The sequence below is a fragment of the Fundulus heteroclitus genome, chromosome 4, assembly GCF_011125445.2.
Source record: "Fundulus heteroclitus isolate FHET01 chromosome 4, MU-UCD_Fhet_4.1, whole genome shotgun sequence".
Taxonomy (NCBI): domain Eukaryota; kingdom Metazoa; phylum Chordata; class Actinopteri; order Cyprinodontiformes; family Fundulidae; genus Fundulus; species Fundulus heteroclitus.
In genome coordinates this window covers 36,569,446-36,587,508 of record NC_046364.1, presented here as the reverse complement: position 1 = coordinate 36,587,508, position 18,063 = coordinate 36,569,446, and the positions used below count along the sequence as shown (strand labels likewise).

At 40.1% G+C, this 18,063-nt stretch overlaps 1 protein-coding gene across 1 annotated transcript in view; it reads left to right on the top strand.

The window, feature by feature from the left end:
- Window positions 1–18,063, top strand: part of tln2a (talin 2a) — a gene marked incomplete in the record, with an annotated part of 95,489 nt that overhangs the window by 45,394 nt on the left and 32,032 nt on the right. The window contains 11 exon segments of the mRNA XM_036136501.1: window positions 5,413–5,584; window positions 7,290–7,387; window positions 8,042–8,171; window positions 9,527–9,679; window positions 11,460–11,602; window positions 12,536–12,663; window positions 12,805–12,868; window positions 12,955–13,059; window positions 14,995–15,150; window positions 16,520–16,621; window positions 17,018–17,094. Coding sequence (XP_035992394.1) covers window positions 5,449–5,584; window positions 7,290–7,387; window positions 8,042–8,171; window positions 9,527–9,679; window positions 11,460–11,602; window positions 12,536–12,663; window positions 12,805–12,868; window positions 12,955–13,059; window positions 14,995–15,150; window positions 16,520–16,621; window positions 17,018–17,094 — 1,292 coding nt within the window.

Genomic DNA, 18,063 nt, shown 5'->3' with positions numbered 1-18,063 from the left:
GATGAAAGCCTTAAGTATTAGTGTAGGTTTGTACTGTGTATAACTGATTTTGAATTTGTGCGTGTTGAGTAAAATCTCATTACTTCCAGGTTCGGTAGCTTCAGACTGAGGGTCGTCTGTCTTTTTTACAGGTTGGGGTCAACTCACCGCTGTGGTTGGTGTTTTTAACGTTGCTCAGCAGGCTGTAGCCCTGGTGTTGTAAACTGCTAATTGTGTACAGCTGCATGAGGGGGACCTCGGTGCTGAGTTTATAACCAGACGGTACCTGGATTCCAATCTTGAATGTGAGTTTGTAAACAGATCCGTTTTGGCTCTGCGGTGAACTGGATGCTTCTCCAGCCTCTCGCCCATTGATTGCTGGTGATGGACAGCGGCGTTCACATCGGGTTTCCGCATGACAAAACTTAATTGCTTCGATGTCCCCAGACTTTTTTCTTTAGGGCCACCAGACTCGTGAGATGTCTTGAAAACAATTTGGTCGATTACAACTTCATACAGTCTTCTTTTTAATTCCCTTTAGGTCGTCTTCTGTCTTTATTTTTCTTTTTCTTTTCACAAAAAATTATTTTAAGGAAAGAGTGTTAAAGTGTTGTCATGTCCAGGGATGGTTCCAGGAAAAAAGTGTGAATCTGTTAGCCGCCTAATGAGTTGGCTTTAGCTGGCTTAGTTGTTTTTTTTTTGTTTTTTGTTTTTTTGGAGGGGTTGGATTTACAACATCTGAACTTAGAAAATCTTGTCTCATCACAAAATCTTGTCTCATCACAAGGAAGGGGACATCTATGATGAGATGCTTTAGTGGTAATCTGACTTGGATGGAGACTTTGCTTTGTCTTTGTATGCCATGGAGAGATTTACTTAAAATTTTTTGTAAGGGCTTTGTTGGAGCTTCACTCTCTTAATCAAACCTCTGCTCTCGGAGTTGAAAATATCGAGACAGAAAAAAAAAAGCTTAAATGTCTTATCGAGCATGTTCAAGTATGATACAAACCAGTCATTGTTGTAAACATGTTGTTTGTGTACTCGGGGGGGGGGGGGGGGGGGGGGGGCATAACTTGCTGAGGAATCACATCTTAGACGCTCAGATTTAAGGAAAGAATAAATAAGGCATGGTGTGTAACATAATCAATTCCCATCTTGTGCATACAGCGTAAGAGGATTATATCTGAAGCCATCTTATTTATTTATTGTTTTGCCCTCCCCCTCCCTCTTTTTTTCTAAAACGGTTGTTTCACTCCAAAAATCCTGCTCTTACTGTGTTTATTTCAGTTTGTACCAGGAATGTGGGTACCTGGTCCAAAGCGCTCTGTGAATGTTACAAGTGTTTATTATTGTCGCTGGACACCTGATTGTTGTTTTCAGAGTCTAATTAGATGTAAATCAGCATGAAGGATAAATTTAGGCACAGAGAGAGAGAGAGAGAGAGAGAGAGACAACATTTCAGAGGGGCAGTAGGCAATTTCAGAGGTAATATTTTTCACAACAAATGACCGCTTGATTTACGTTCCTATGTACGTACCTCTAGCTGGGTTTAAAGCATGTGCTTTTGTTATCGCCATGTAATACTATAAAGGCAGGCAGTAGATTGCTGGGGGAACTTTTATAATGGTGACTAAATGGCAGTTCCAGAGCAACACCCTCAGCAACATCAATATCATAAACTACTGTAATTAACACCATCGCCGCTACTGATGCATCAATCATTCAGCCAGTGAGTTCTCTCTTTGACCTGTAGTGTTTCTGTCGGAGCAGATCCTGTAAAAATCTGCACAGAAACAAATTGCCCTTATTGCTTAAATGCATGGAAATAAAGAATTCCTAATATATTCAGTTTGCAGAAGCACCAACCAAAAGCTTAGTTTGTCATCAACGTCTCATTTGTGTAAAAAAAAAAAAAGATTTTTGTTAGGAACCGAAGCTTTGATGTATAATTGTGAGTGATTAATTTCCATTTTGTGTTGGATTCAAAACTGTGACCTCAGCTGCACAGCGCAATTTGTTTTCATGTGATTGTTGAATGAAAGCAAATTTTGCAGAAATTAGTTTGTACATGTTGTGATCCTCAAAAATTCAGAATTGACCAAAATTGGTATTCTAAGAACTGCGCCTCTACTCTCTACAATAATATCAGCTTGGATAGTTCCCACATAATGAGTCACTCTGTAGAGAGCAATTTTCTTACAAGAGGACGACACAAAGTACTTTACATAAGATAAAACAGCAGCTAATAAACATCAACAAAAAGGGAAGAATAACCTAAAGAGATTAAGCACGGAAAAGGGAAACTAGTACAGAAATCTGCATTTTTGAGGTGTTGTTGGTTCGAATGCCGAGGAAATACAATGATGTTACGGGGGACTGCTGCAAAGTCAACGACACAAATGACTGTCCACTGTTGTTACACGGTCATCCAGGAGTAAATGCTGCATGTCAGTGACTATGCAAGCTGTTCCGTGAGATAGAAAACTTTTTTATTACCCTGTATGCTTGAATATAATTTACTTTGTAAACTGCCTCGGCATGGCGTGTATTGTAAATTGGCACTATTTCAATTGCAATCTCTTTACATTGTCATAAACTGTATGCAACCAAATTTCGTTTTGTATCCACTCTGTACATACAAAATGACAATAAAGTTTGTCTAAGTCTATATAAAACAAATTAAATCGAATGATGAGGAGGAGACAGTTAATATAGACATGCAAATTCTAAAAAGCTTAATACTAATAATTGAATAAAATAAAGTTAAAATAAAAAACAAATTACCAATGAAAAATGGCTTGTAGAACTTTTCAGATGTTACTTTTGTAACTTCCTGTGGTAGGTAGCTGTGCTGCATCTCCATAGACTGTGTGCTAATCTGAAGCCCTGCGGTCCTCCCTGTCAGTCTGAGATCCCTTCCTTGATACATCAGCAAAGAAAAGTCAGATATTATACATCTATGATTTTCCTGACCGCTTAAAAAAAAAAACCTTATTCATTGCATGTTTATTTTTTATTTTTTTGCCTTCATTATGTGTAATGTGAACCACAGTAGCCAAAGAGAAATTCCGCCACAGTGACAAATAAAATCTTCTGATTCTGATTTGACACGGTAAGGAAAACAAGTTTGACGTCTTCTACATGTGATGCAGGTTGCTGTCAGGGAAAAAGGTAATGACCCTTGCCGCTGCTTGTGGAAAGTTGCTGTTAAGTTCATGCGTCGCACACACCACGTTAGTCTATCCATTACCTCGTTATAATGACGACTCATTACTAATTTAGCTGGTATACATCTCTGAGTATCATAGGTGCAACCGGTGGGACATGACAACACATACTGGGGTTTGTCTGCTTTATCCTTGTTTCCACACATGATTAAGCACATAATATCCCAAGTAAAGGGTTTGCATTGACTCAGGGTGTTGATCAATTAGCAACAAAAGCTTTAAAGCATTTAATAATAATTTAATATGTAACAGGTGGCCACAAATTAGCTGTTTCCGTCTCTGAGCTTGTTGACAAGGCATCAATGAGCTGATAACTGATAATTTTGTTGCAGCGGCTCTGTGTCTGCATGTTATCCAGCTGTTTCTGTAGGTTGTGCTGCTATTACATTGAAAGAGAGGAAGAATAAACTAAATATGTATATTTTTAATACAGCTTGTTTGCGGTAGGAAGTAGATACAAAGAGTAAACCAGACAGCTCAGGCATTAAGTTGTCAAATCAATCCAGCTCGGGGGAGAAACAATATGTAATGAAGGAATAATCTGTATGCCAGTAAATTCCATTTACGCTGTCAGTTTTCTAGGCTTTTATAAAAAGTGATTTTTCTATTATAGAATGGTATTCCACTTTAATTTGGTAGCAGTTTGGCATAAACCGAATCCACTATCAGCTGAAGGACGGTGCAAAGTCCAGGTAAATGAAGAATTTACAGGTATTACAGGGTTATTAAAATGTTTGCACAGTAATTGACTCTTGCATTGAGGTGGCATGCTAAAACATGTTCACGTAGAGGTAAAAAGGCAAATTTCCCAGTTTTTGCTACTGTCGTTAATAGATGAAAACATCAAAAGACGCACGAAGACTGTGATGGTAGCTTGTTTGACCGGCTCATCTTGAAAAGGTTTATTTTGGAGTTCAGTGCGTGTCAGAGATGTCATGATGGTGATTTATTTTATTATTTTTTTGTATCTGCGGCTTTAGTCCAGATAAGTGTGCGCCTGAAGCGTTACGGTTTGCATCAGTTGGTCTGTGCCAGATTGTTCCAGAAGCCAGAAAGGACACAGTCGCTCTAATCCATATACATTTTAGTTCAGAGCGCACCTCTACTGGATTGCTCGGCGATTCCCCATTTTCAACTTTCAAATTGTGAATGCAAAACTAATCCTTGTGAAAATCTAGTAAAATAATGAGTCATCTTTTGCTGACAAGCCAACCGTGAAACACTGGTGTACTGTACACCAGCGTCGGTTGCAGCAGAGAAGTGTGAACATGGCGAGCCGGTCAAAAAAAAAAAAACCCTCCCTCCAGATCTCACATAGGAACCAGATTCTGAGCGTCTGGGTCAGGGTCATGAACAAACGGAGCGGAGGAGAAGGCTGCGTCTGAACGTCAGCAGTGACCTGACCTGAGCTCCGACCTCCGACATCCCTGTCTCACAGCAGCGCTCTGTTCCCATTGGTGTCACACAGGATGTCCTCTGTTCGAGATGGGCACAAACCCCTCTTGTTTCCCTTTTTCTCCGTTTGGATTGTCATCACAGGAGCGCCGAATCTTAACATTTGTAAATATCTAATTTGTAAAATTTACAAATGTTTAGGTGGAAAAAATGGGGGTTGTTGCTGGGTTTATCTGTCGTGTAAAACATCGACGTGCCGTATGCTCGTCGCTTTGGCATGCGTAGTGGGCTGAACATCCAGAGTTTTTTTTAAACTAAACACAGATTCTAAACATCGTAGGCAGGAGCGTTTCTAACTACTTTAGAAACTTTTGCTTTTTTACCAGTTCAGACAGTCTGGAGTCCATTTTTTGTTTTTTTTTTGTTTTTCCCCCGTCAGGGACCAGATGGGCCATCTCCAGAAAGTGATACATTTGCTGTCGGCTCTTTCATCTTATGAAGCACAACAATTGTTTCTCTGTCGACAAATTAGCACCTTCTCCACTTTCATAAAGTTTAATTGTTTATGACAGTGGAAGTGAGGGAGGTTTTTCTAGTGCTCCTGTGCTGTAGAACTCACACATTTATGCAAATAAATGAAGGCAAGTAGGAAAACGGAACGTTCTGCTTTTTTAGCTGTTTAAACGTGGAAATCGCCTCCCATATAATGCTGCATTTGGACAGACTAATCTTATTTGGCTCGGTTGGTGCATTTGTCTGTCTAAAAAGCTCCCCTCTCCTCACCTGCGTTGTCTGTCTTCTCATCATCCAGGCGTAGCTGCTGTCCCTGCCTACACCGCCAGCCAAGATGGTCGTGCTGTCGCTCAAAATCTGCGTGCGCCAATGCAACGTTGTGAAGACGATGCAGTTCGAGCCCTCCACAGCTGTCTACGATGCGTGCAGGATTATCCGAGAGAGGGTCCCCGAGGCTCAAACTGGACAGGGTGAGCTTTGCGGCGCAATCTGCAACATCTGCTTAGAAATAACAAAACACTCAGTTTTGTTATTTCAAAAAAAGTATAAAGGCATTTTTTTTAATAAAAGACAAACATGCATACAGTGCTTACAAAAGTATTCGTATCCTTTTATGATCACAGTTTTGTGTTTTGCCTATTTATTTTTTGGAGGAGGGGTTGTGTTACTATGAACTGTGCTCTAAAGTCTGTACAAATAAAGATCAGCTGCAATCACAGCTGTCTTATAGGTTTTGTGTTTCTACCAGTTTTGTACATCTACAGACTGGAATTTTGTCTGTTCGTCTCTGCAAAATAACTCAAGCTCGGTCAAATTGGATTAAATGCATCTCTGGACAAAAAGTTGTAATGTGAATTTTCAGTGGGACTTAGCATTATGAGCAATGTTGTTTTTTTTTTTCTTTTTTCTTTTTGCCCCACACAGCGTTTTTCCAGGTTGGCCAGAAAATTTAACGTTAGCCTCATCTCACTAGCGCACCCTGTCCCACATATTTGCTCTGTCCCCTAAGTGGCAACTTTTAAACACAAGCTTTATTTCTTTTTTCTTTCAACTATGTATTTACTGACCTCCATGAAGACAAAAGTGGTGGAGATTATGCCTTGTAGTTTTTTGGGTCAGTTTATTCTCCACCTGAGCTGTGAATGTCTGCAGCTACCTCAGTTACCATGAGCTTCATGGATGCTTCTGGTTGATGGTGGATAGCCATGCCTCGATAGGTTTGCAGTTGTTCTGCAACTTTTTCCATTTGCTGATGGTGGATTAAATTATGCTCAGTTAGATGTTGAAAGTTTAAGGTATTGTTTTTATAAGCTGTCTAATAACTTTACATGTAAACTGACTGCTGTGGTCATGGGGCTTTATGGTGCCGTTTGTTCACTAATGTTCGCTAACAAGCAGAACAGATTTACTTTTACTTGGTGATTTACAAAGGCAACTGGTTGCCCTGGATTTTAAGGGTTTGAAAGTAAAGGGAGCTGTATATAAATGTAGAAATGCTTCTTTTCTGCAGTAAAAATTTTGATAAGTCCCGTAAAATTTTCTTTCCAATTTTCAGTCCCTGTTTGTGATTGTGTTGTGACAAAAAGTGGAGGAGTTAAAGGTGTAAAAAGTTTTTTGGAAGCTACAATCTAAAAAGCTTATGTTCTTGATTTTCATTTAAAGGACATTAAATAGAATACACAATACTTTACAGATGTTTTTCTATATATTTTTTTTAATTTCTCCCAATTACTAATTTGAATCTAATTCTGTATTTAGACCATCTAATGTAAATGCTTTGGATTCTGATCAACATGTTTGCTTTTCATTAGTTCGGCTATAAAATCTGAAATTCTTTCCGTAACATCCAGGACCACATGTTAGGGCCTCATCAATCTTCGCTTTGCCCTTTTTCACTGTCATGTCAGACTTATTTGTTCCACATGGCTGCACTAAAATCTTCATTCCCTTCTTGCTCTGTTTAAAAAGGTTTTAGTCTACGAGCCTTTTAATAACAAAATTCTTGGGTAAATTGACCCAAATCTCATTATCTCTTTTAAACTTGAGCAAGTTGTGTGTCTGAGCTTTATTCTGTGATGTTGTCAAGATGTTTTCTGGTGCTGTTCTGTCTTTTTTTAATTTTTATTATTATTAAATATCGTCTAAACTTCTGATGTTTGTTCATCTCTGCTCCAGCCTCGGATTACGGCCTCTTCCTGTCCGATGAAGACCCCAGGAAAGGGATCTGGTTGGAGTCTGGAAGGACCCTGGACTATTACATGCTCCGTAACGGGGTAAATACATCAGTCTGTTTAACCTGCACCCACACAGGGTAGAGCTGCAATCATGGCGTAAGTTGTTTGCTTTGAACATAGAGCAAAGCTTTAGGGAACTCTTAAGCGAATGTTATGAAACTGCAAACACACACACACACACACACACACACACACACACACACACACACACACACACACACACACACACACACACACACACACACACACAGTCAGACAGACAGTTATCTTGGGCGCTTTGTGTGAGTCAAACACAAGAGATGGATGTGTGAATAACCTGGACCAACTCATCAGCAGTCTGTCTGTAAAAGCCTGGCTGTGGTTGTTGCGCTCTTAAATTGGTTCCCCTCTTCAAATTCACCAAAGGCAGCCCAGGTAGGAGGCGTGACTGTGACCATTTATTGTGAACCAAATCTCACCCCATTGTTGTGACTGGAAGGGGAGCAGCGGGCCGTGATAGGCAGCCGTTAAATAAGGTTTCCAGGCTTCTGTTCCTCTCTTCGTGCAACCTGGTTGCAAATGATCGTTTTCCTCTGCAGCTTCAGCTCTCTGTCCCAGTGCTGCTGAAATGTACCCTTAAAAATTCATCTCTACTAGTTTTGTAATTTTTAGCTGCTTTTCCCCCTCTTGTTTTCTTTTTTTTTTTTTGAACAGGATATTCTTGAATACAAGAAGAAGCAGAGGCCCCAGAAAATCAAAATGTTGGATGGAGCCGTTAAAACAATCATGGTGGATGACTCAAAAACTGTGGGCGAGCTGCTTGTGACTATTTGCAGCAGAATAGGTACATCATAATCGTCTGATCTGCATTCCTTCTCCCCTTTTCAGCAGATTGTGCTTTAAAATTGGATTTTGCAGTTGAGCAGCATTGGTTTTGCTAAGAGTAAAATCTGATCTGAACTGCTTTTATTGCTTTTTTCCATGCAGATTCATGACATTTACTGTGCCTTGCAAAAGTCCCTTCACCATCCATTTCATTCAATAGTTTTTTTTATTGCCGTTTGCTGCGATAGACCTACACAGGTATCAGATAAATGTGAAGTGGGAATAAAACCATTCATGGTTTTTCTAAATTTTTTTTTTTTACAAATGAAACTGTGAAGTGGGGCAGGTATGCAACCCCCTAATTACGCTGATACCCCTAAATAGAATCCAGTGCAACCAATTAGTTTTAAAAATCATCAGATTAGTAACCTGACCTCAGTCATTTAATCCAGTGTTAAATCAGAGTTTTGTTAAAGAACATTTGTGATGGAACGGCATCATGAAAACCAACAAACAGGTCAAAAAACAGAAAGGGTATGACCCAACCTCACGCCAAAATACCCATAGTAACTCTGGAGGAGCTGCAGCATGAGTGTCCGGATCTGTGGACAGGATTAGCCATTAGCCACGCCCTCTTCAAACCGGGCCTGTATAGAAAACTGGTGAGCAGAAACATGTTGTTCAACTAAAGCAGGGAGAAGGTCTATGTAATGTTTGTCCCAATGCATACAGGATAATCCTAGAGGAAAACCAGTAGGAGGCTGAGAAACACTTTAGGCTCAGGCAGAGGTTCATCTTCAATCAGGACAATGACCTTAAATATGCAGCCTGAGCTGCTATGGAATGGTTTAAATGAAAGCATATCCATGGTCCTGGTCAAAGTGCAAACCTGGATCTAATTCAGAACCGGTGCCAAGACTTGAAATTTGATGTCCACTTGCACTCTCCATCCATGAGCTTTAGCTGTTTTACAAAGAAGAATAGGCAGAAATGTAACTTAAGACGTGGAAAGCTGGTAGGCCTACAGCGATAATTGTGATTCAAGTTGGCTTTCCAAAATATCGTCTCATTCCCAGACGTTAAATCGTAAAGAAACTAATCTTTGAAGTTTTTTTTTTTTTTACTTTTTATTCCATTTCTCAAGTATGTACTACTTTGCTTTTGATCTCTAATACATTGGGAGGTTTTGGATTTTCCATTATTGCGCTCTTCTTTGACATCACAAAGTAAAGAAAAAGTTCAGAGGGGATGAATACTTTTGCAAAGCATTGTAAGCGACAAATGGCGCTGAAAAAGTCCTATAAATCGATTTAGGTGTGTGTAACAAAAGTACCAGACTTTTTTGGAACTATATATTTTCCCTTTTGATCCCAGGAATCACAAACTATGAGGAGTACTCTCTGATCCAGGAGACGGTGGAGGAAAAGAAAGAGGATGGTATGGGTACACTGAAGAAGGACAGGACACTGCTGCGGGATGAGAGGAAGATGGAGAAGCTGAAAGCCAAACTGCACACAGACGATGATTGTAAGTTGGAAAAAGAACAAATGAACTGGCATGGAGAGTTTTCCCAACTAAATGAAGTTCATCTTTAACCAAATACATGGATATGAGAATAACTCTGTTTACTTAGTGGCAATTTGGTGAAGTTCTCAGTCATCCAGGACATTACAGTCCTAAGTGCTTATAAATAATGCACCTGGATTTCTTCTCTTGTCTCTTGAAGATGTTTCACCCCTCCTCCAAACAGCTTCTTCAGTTCTGAGCAGGTTAGGAGTAAAAGCTGCAATCAGAACACCTAGACCGATAGAGATGTGAGGGCCACTAATTGGGCCGGCAAGGTCACACGTGTCACTGGCCCTACCTGCTGGTCGGTTTAATCTTTGCGCCATTATTTCATGATCCAAACATGTCGCCTTACAAGGACCTGCAAGCTTCTTTTGGTCGCGTCTCAAGGTGCGAGTGGTTGTAAAACCGCCTGGAGAGAAGAGTCACGGCTTGACTGTAGGCACGAGAAAGTTGACGGCTGGTGCCGTCTCCGCTGTCTAGTCATGGTTTTTCATGCCTTGTGTGGACTCCATCTTTCAATCAATCAATCAATCAATCAATCAATCAATCAATCAATCAATCAATCAATCAATCAATCAATCAATCAATCAATCAATCAATCAACTTAATTCCTAGAGCATATTTTAAAAACTGCATGTGTGACCAAAGTGCAGTACCTTTAAAACAAGAAAAGGTTAAAAAACAAGTTAAAGACAAACAAAGCATACATACACAACACCACAAGCTTAAAAACCACAGAAAGAGTATTTTTTAAAATGCCATATATGACAAGATCACCGCGTATTAAAAGCCAGGATATAAATGTGCGTTTTTAAAAACAAGAAAAGGCCTGTCTGATACTCAATGGTAAGTTATTCCATAATTTAGGAGCAGCAACAGCAAATTCTCTGTCACCTCTGAGCTTCAGCCTAGTTTTAGGGACCGTCAGCAGTAGCTGATCTAAGGGATCGGGTTGGGCTGTAAGGCTGAATCAGCTCACATAAATATGATGGCGCAAGGTTGTTCAAACATTTAAAAAAGAATAACAAAAGCTTAAAATTTATTCTGGAGCGGACAGGGAGCCAGTGAAGGGACGCTAGTATGGGAGTGATATGGTCGCGCCTACGGGTCTGAGTTAACGAACCAGCAGCAGAGTTCTGCAGAAGCTGCAGACGGGGGAGAGAAGTCCGGCTAATTCCTATATACAGCGCATTACAGTAGTCAAGGCGAGCTGTGATAAAAGCGTGGAATAGTTTCTCCAAGTCAGGTCTTGCTAAGATTGATTTCACCTTTGCTGTTTTCTCCTTTCTGAACTAGTTGATCCTCAAAAGAGTTTCTTTGGGCTTGAGAGTTAGATGAGAGGAATATCTTTCCGGAATCCAACAATATTCCTTCACTGGAATATGGGAGATGTAGGCTACATGTAAAGCGCTTGCTACTATTTGAAGCTGGAAAGCTCCCCCATGAGGCCGCGTTCAAACCTCTCCTTGCTATAAACACTCAGGAGTCTGATCTGTATTAAAATATGTGGTGAACACATAGCTTTGCCTTTTCCAGGGAATGAATCTGTGCTTTGCATTCCACATTGATTTTGACCAAACTGACTTTAACGGTATGGGAAAAGTTGCAGATTGTTTTCCTTTTTATAGTGCGAGGTAAAACTAAAAGTAAAATACCGGACCGTTAAACATGCTATTCAACTGTAGAGTACTGAGAACAAGTCAAGCAAATACACTCAGTTGCCTTCATTTGTTCTCAGTGAACTGGCTGGACCACAGCAGAACATTCAGAGAGCAGGGCGTGGACGAGAACGAGACCCTCCTGCTTAGACGCAAGTTCTTCTACTCGGACCAGAACGTGGACTCAAGAGACCCTGTCCAACTCAACCTGCTTTACGTACAGGTGAGGTACCTTCGCGCGTTGTCCTTTTGCGGTGAAAGCGGTTCATCATTTGTGAAGCAGCAGTCTGTCAGTCTAAGGAACAAAGGGAACCTGTTGCTGGTTTTGAAACCAGCATGAAATTAGAAATGTTAATGGGGTTGCCAGTTCAAAGCCACATTCACGACAGACTAAAAGGCGTGACTTCCGGGGAATAAGCTGTTCAGAGAAGTAACTCATTGGGTATTTTGGGGGACATATTTCCAGGAAACTATATATATATATATATATATATATATATATATATATATATATATATAGATATATATATATATATATATATATATATATATATATATATATATATATATATATCTATATATATATATATATATATATATATATATATATATATATATATATATATATATATATCTCAGTTTAAAGTGAGAGTTGCCCAAGTTGAAAAGAGCCACCTCCACTCGCAGTTGGATTACATTAGAAGTGCTTTAATGAATCTGTAACAACAAGTGATTACTGACAAACTCTACTGATCGATGACAGGATTGGAAATAATTATAAAGATTTGAGCACCCTAAAACCTATCCACTCAATGGATGGTACTAGTTACAAAAAATATAAAAAAGCAAATAAAACTGTTGGTCTTGGCGTGCTCCGATGGCACAGGGGTAGTGAGCGTGACGCATATACGGAGGCCTTGGTCCTCGACGCGGATGTCCAGGGTTCGATTCCTGAGGTCTTTTCCACTTTTAGTGGATTATGCGGATAAAAGTTTCTACTAGAATCTGCAGACCATATTTTTCTGTTGTTGTTGTTATCAAAATTCATATTTCAACAGAAAAATTTATTCGGGCTGTTTTGGGACAGTGTAAGACAGTTGACGCTTTCTCAGATTATTTTCTTTAACTAATTTAACCGCTTTGTTGCGCTAAACAGGCACGAGACGACATCCTAAACGGTTCCCACCCAGTGTCATTTGACAAAGCCTGTGAGTTCGGAGGCATCCAGGCCCAGATCCAGTTTGGACCTCACATAGAGCATAAACACAAGCCTGGATTCTTGGAGTAAGTAGTTGTCTTCATTTGATGCTTTCTCAGGTTTAGGATTTAGGAATATAATAAATATGTTAGAATTTGAATAATAAAAACTGTAAGTCATCTTCATTAGAGGAATTTCTGCCTGTAATGTATTTAATATCTTTGAAGTCTGAAGGAGTTCTTGCCCAAAGAGTACATAAAGCAGCGAGGAGCTGAGAAGAAAATATTTCAGGTGTGTTAATTTCAGATTATTGTTTTTCACCTTAACGATGCTGCATTAAGTAATACGTTGCTAAAAAAAAAAAATCACATCTGCAGGAACACAAAAACTGCGGAGAGATGACAGAGATCGAAGCCAAAGTGAAGTATGTCAAACTGGCGCGGTCTTTGCGGACGTACGGTGTCTCCTTCTTCCTCGTCAAGGTAAGCCTGAAGCTTTGCCTTTGCAAAAAGATCCTAACGAGCTGCAGGAAATATTCTGAAATGCTTAAATGGAAGCACAGAGAAGCAGCAGAAGTCTGCTGCAGGCAGTTCAGGTGGCGCTGGAAGGCAACGCATGCTCTCTGTGCAGCAGAGGTGGTTTCAGAGCGAGCATGGAGAGAGAGAGAGTGGATGTACGATGGTGGGGCACATTGAGCAGGCAGAATCCAGGGGATCACAGCTTTGTGGAGACCTTTACTTCTCATTTATCTGCTGTGACACTGGGCTCCTAACACGGTTTTGTGTTGTATGAAGATGATCTCTATTTAATCATAGGGTACCGGTTTGCAAAAAGGGATTTTAATTTATTTATTTTTTACTTTATTCACTGCAATAAGGGAACTAAAAGTAAGTCAAATTTTCTTGAAATTAATGTATTTTTCCTTGATTTGAGCAGGTAAATAAGACTATTTTCCAATGGAATAAGATTTTTGCACTTAAAATAGGAACAACTCATCTCATTTCAAGTGCAGTTTATCTAATGATCTTATTTTAGGCATCAAAATGCTCATTCCATTGGCAAATAATCATATTTACCTGCCCAAATCAAGGAAAAATACACAAATTTCAAGAAAATTTGACTCACTTTTAGTTCCCTTTTTGCAGTGTTCCTCTAGTATTAACAATTGATTATTTATTGTTAGAAAAAAGTTGCTTTATTGCCATTCCATCAGTCAGTTTAACCACTAGAAAATAAGGGCAACGATTAGGCATAAAGAATTAAATCAATGTTGTTAGATCTTCCAAATGTAGCTCACGTGCTGCAGTTTCCGCTCTGCCTCTTTATTCCTCCCAAAAAATGACACAGAAATCTGAAAGTGTCCTTCAGCCTCTTGGTCCTCCATCCGAATCCCATTGAACAGTCTAGCGTCGTGTCTCCTCTCGGCTTTGCCGCGTCTGAACCCTGAGGGTGCAGCAGAAACAATCCTGGAAAACTTCAGCCGGCAGCCCCTAACCTTTAACTCTCAGAGGCCCGTGGAGAGTTTATGGTCCCTGCAGGACATTTGCACACCTCAGCTCTCTGCCCCTCACGTCGCAGCCCATCACATTTTCCCAGTCTGGCCCCCCCCCCCCCCCCACCCCCCCCCCCCCCCCCCCCACTCCCCGCTTCACTCCCCCAGAAGACGTTTGCTCTTTTACACACTCAGGAAATCTTTCCCAGCTGCTAAGACTGATGAAAACCTGTGCCGGTAAATAACTGACAAACAAGTTAATCTTTAACGATGAGGTGTAGTAATTTATTTATATTTTTTTGCTTGAATCTGCATTCAAACTGTCTAGTTCTTTTTCTCAGGTAAAGTAGTTTATACCTAATCTCTGGTTCAGGAGTGGCTTACCGGTAGGAATGTGACAGTTGCGTTCCATGTGATGGACTTGAAGCGTTGACTCCATGTGCAGCTCACACCTTGGCAATCTCCCAGAAACTCTCGATTTGGCAAAATTATCTCCAAGCTGCGTTATCTTGGATTTATTTTTTTATTTTTATTTTTTTGCACCTTTTTAAAACCACGTCTTTTGCTTCCACTCAACTGTCTATGAATATGTTTGGATGCTGCAGTCTGAACTGCAAGCTCTTATTTTGTGATTGTGTGCCACGACATTTCTGGGTAAAAAATTATTTGTATTGGTTTTAATGTTATACTCAGAATTTCTGAGGAACTAAATTTGGGGTTTTTACTTGCTGTACTGATAAGATTAAACGGAAACAAACGCTGCAATTTATCATTCTGTGTGCCTTTACACTTCTCATATTTTGAATTGAATAATAACTTTATCTGCTTCTAATTTGTCAAAAGGCGCTGTGCATCGGGTGTAGTGTTTAAAGCTTAAACGTTATCTATGGATGCGTTTGGTCTAAGTCTCGTCTTTTCACTGCAGGAAAAGATGAAGAGCAAGAACAAGCTTGTGCCTCGGCTCCTGGGTATCACGAAGGAATCGGTGATGAGAGTGGATGAGAAGACCAAAGATGTGGTTCAGGAGTGGCCGCTCACCACCGTGAAGAGGTGGGCCGCGTCCCCCAAGAGCTTTACGCTGGTAAGGCCGCCGCACTCAGTCTGGATGAGAGAAGCACAGTCAGCCCGGTGGTTTACAGGATTTCGTGCTTAGTTTTGAAAAGTGTAAGAGTGTATGGTAAATAGTTTTCCACGTCTGGAGAAGAATGGGGGGAAAAAAAGAAAATGGAGTCTGGAAAAGGATCGAGTTTTCAGACATCGACGACCTGAAAGAGAACAATTTTACATTTGTATTTCAAATACCTCCTTTATATGTTAAAATTTCCCCACATCAAAAAGTTTCCTTTATCTTATTAAATATTTGGGTGTTTGAGTTACTGACAGGGAAAATGGGGATAAAATCCGACAAAAAAAGCCAATTTTTGATGGTTATTCAGCCTGTAGACCTTCTCAGATCAGGGTTGTCAGCGGCACATGTGGTTCTGCCTATGGGGCTATTTGGATCCTTTTTATGTGTAGAATAAGGTTATCAAAAACTTGTTTAGAGGTAATCCAGTCTATATTATTCAAACTTTAGTCTTTTAGATTACCAAACAAAAAATAAATTAAAACAAAACAGTGAAATACAAACTTTTACGCTGCTGGATCGGACGCTAACTTGTCTCTGGATTTGTGAAGCACACAGATAATAAACCCACATTTGTTAGGGTTTTGTGCTCAAATATCCCAAATATAAAAAACAAAAACAAAAAAAAAAACGTATGGATGTATTTTATGTTTTTTAGTTTTAGACTCTAAAAAAAAAATGTAGTAACCCTGACTGTTACTTTTGCTCTGCTGCCACAGAAATGTGTTTTTTACTTACATGTTCCAAGCCTCTTCCTCCATTTGTCTCCTTCAGTCACTGAACAAATTATTCTCTCCTTTCTGTCAATAATCTCTCCTCTGTGTCACCCAAGAGTCCAGCAGAAAAAACGGCGTTTCAGTCTTGTAGGATCTCTGTCGCTGGCTAATTGACATGGTGTAATATGTGGCGGCTAATTTGTTGGAGGGCTTAACCATTCAGGCCGGGTCTATATGTGTGTCGCTGATTTAGACGTCATTTAGCTTCTCTCTCTTAAGCCTTTTTTAACATTTTAGATGGAAACATGCTTAAAAAAAAAATAGAAGCTGCAGCCAAATCATTCCCCAAGGAGGCTGTTAGTTTTCCGGTATTAAAGTTTACCTAGGGAATGCCTCTCGGGCTAATCTAACTCTCTGCGTGCCGCCGCAGCTTCGTATCAGCCGGCACATTGTGCGGCGCTCATCTGAGTCGAAGCCGTCTCCATGGATTCGCATTAATCCTCCCAGAAAATCCTCAGCATGTACACCGTGCACGCTCTGCTTTTTGGCTGCTACCTTTTCCGCTTCACACAAATCGCTTGTCCCCCTCCGTGTCTGCGTTTCTGCAGGACTTCGGGGAGTACCAGGAGAGCTACTACTCGGTGCAGACCACCGAAGGGGAACAGATCTCTCAGCTCATCGCCGGCTATATTGATATCATCCTCAAAAAGGTGAGACACTTTTCACTGCCGGCGCCTAATGGTGATGATTCAATATTCTCCCCAGGGCTACATGTTTTCAGCTTGGGGGATGATTGATGGAAAGCATGCCGCTCTGTCAAACAGATGTACGTAGACGAAAGAAGCAGAGGAAGGCTGGCTTTCTGTGGGGCTGATATGCAGCGGGAGCTCTTAATCTTAAACCTAGAATGTAACTTTTTAACTAATAAAATGTATTTTTTTTTTAATCTATAATGTGTATCTTGATACCGGAATGTGTGATGGAGATGTTTGGGTGGCAGCTTGAAGATCTGGCATCATCTCCTGATTTATAGTCCTCCATACAAATACACAGGACTCAGCTAAGCCTCAGCCTAATCTCCTGCTCTTTTTTCCTCTTTCCTGCAGAAGCAAAGCAAGGACCGTTTTGGGTTAGAAGGTGATGAGGAGTCAACAATGCTGGAGGAATCGGTTTCTCCTAAAAAGTATGTAAATCAGACCAGCAAACGCCTTTTTTTAAATACATGAAGCCTGGTTTGTTATTTGCAGCTTTTAACAACTTTGCCCTGTTGGGGACAAATAATGATCTTCGGATTGTATTCTGTTGTACTCCATTTTTAATAAGGACATTATACTGGTGTTGAGCACATAAAGAGCATGCAAAGCTTTGTACACCTCATTCTAACAACTCACAGTTGAAGCGTCCGTTTATCATCCTGGGAACACATCATTAGCATTATTCTTCATTCGGTGAGATGAATATTACCTCATCTAGCCCAAGGTTAAATTGTGTTTTTCTGTCTGTTCTAGGGTGATAGTTTTCCCCGCTTTCAGTTTTTGCTACAGTGAAAAAAAAACAATGCTGTTTTTTTTTTTTTCCCAGCTGCGCCGGTGCTAAAGGCAAAAATCTGTAATGCAGAAGTATTGCACACCCAACTTTGCAAATCTATTCTGCAGCAAACAAACAAGCCTTCGTTTGCTGAAGGTGGAACGATTTTGTCCAGTCGATCTGTATCACGTTTGAGCTCTTTGTAGCTAATGTGCACAATCCATACTGGCTCAATGTGATGGGAAATGTGTCCCGTTAAAAAAAAAGAAAAAAAAAAAGAAGGAAATCTAGAACAACAATCTTTTTTCTGTTTTTGTATTTTTAAGCTTTGCTTCTTGCGGAAAACAAATTAAAAAGAATTATCTGGCAAAAGCATTCACACCTCGTTAACTTTTCCACTATTTGTCACATTACAGCTAGAAACATAATTATCATAAAGGGATTTTGTGTGATAATGAACACAAAGTAGGTCGTAAATGTGAAGCGGAAGAAAATGGGCCCCATGGGCTTTCAAAACTGAATACAGTTGAAAATCAAAAAGGTGCTTGCACTTATATTGAGCCCCCTAACTCAGATTGCTCTAAATAAAGTCTTTTACAACCAGTTTGCCTTCAGAAGTCACTGC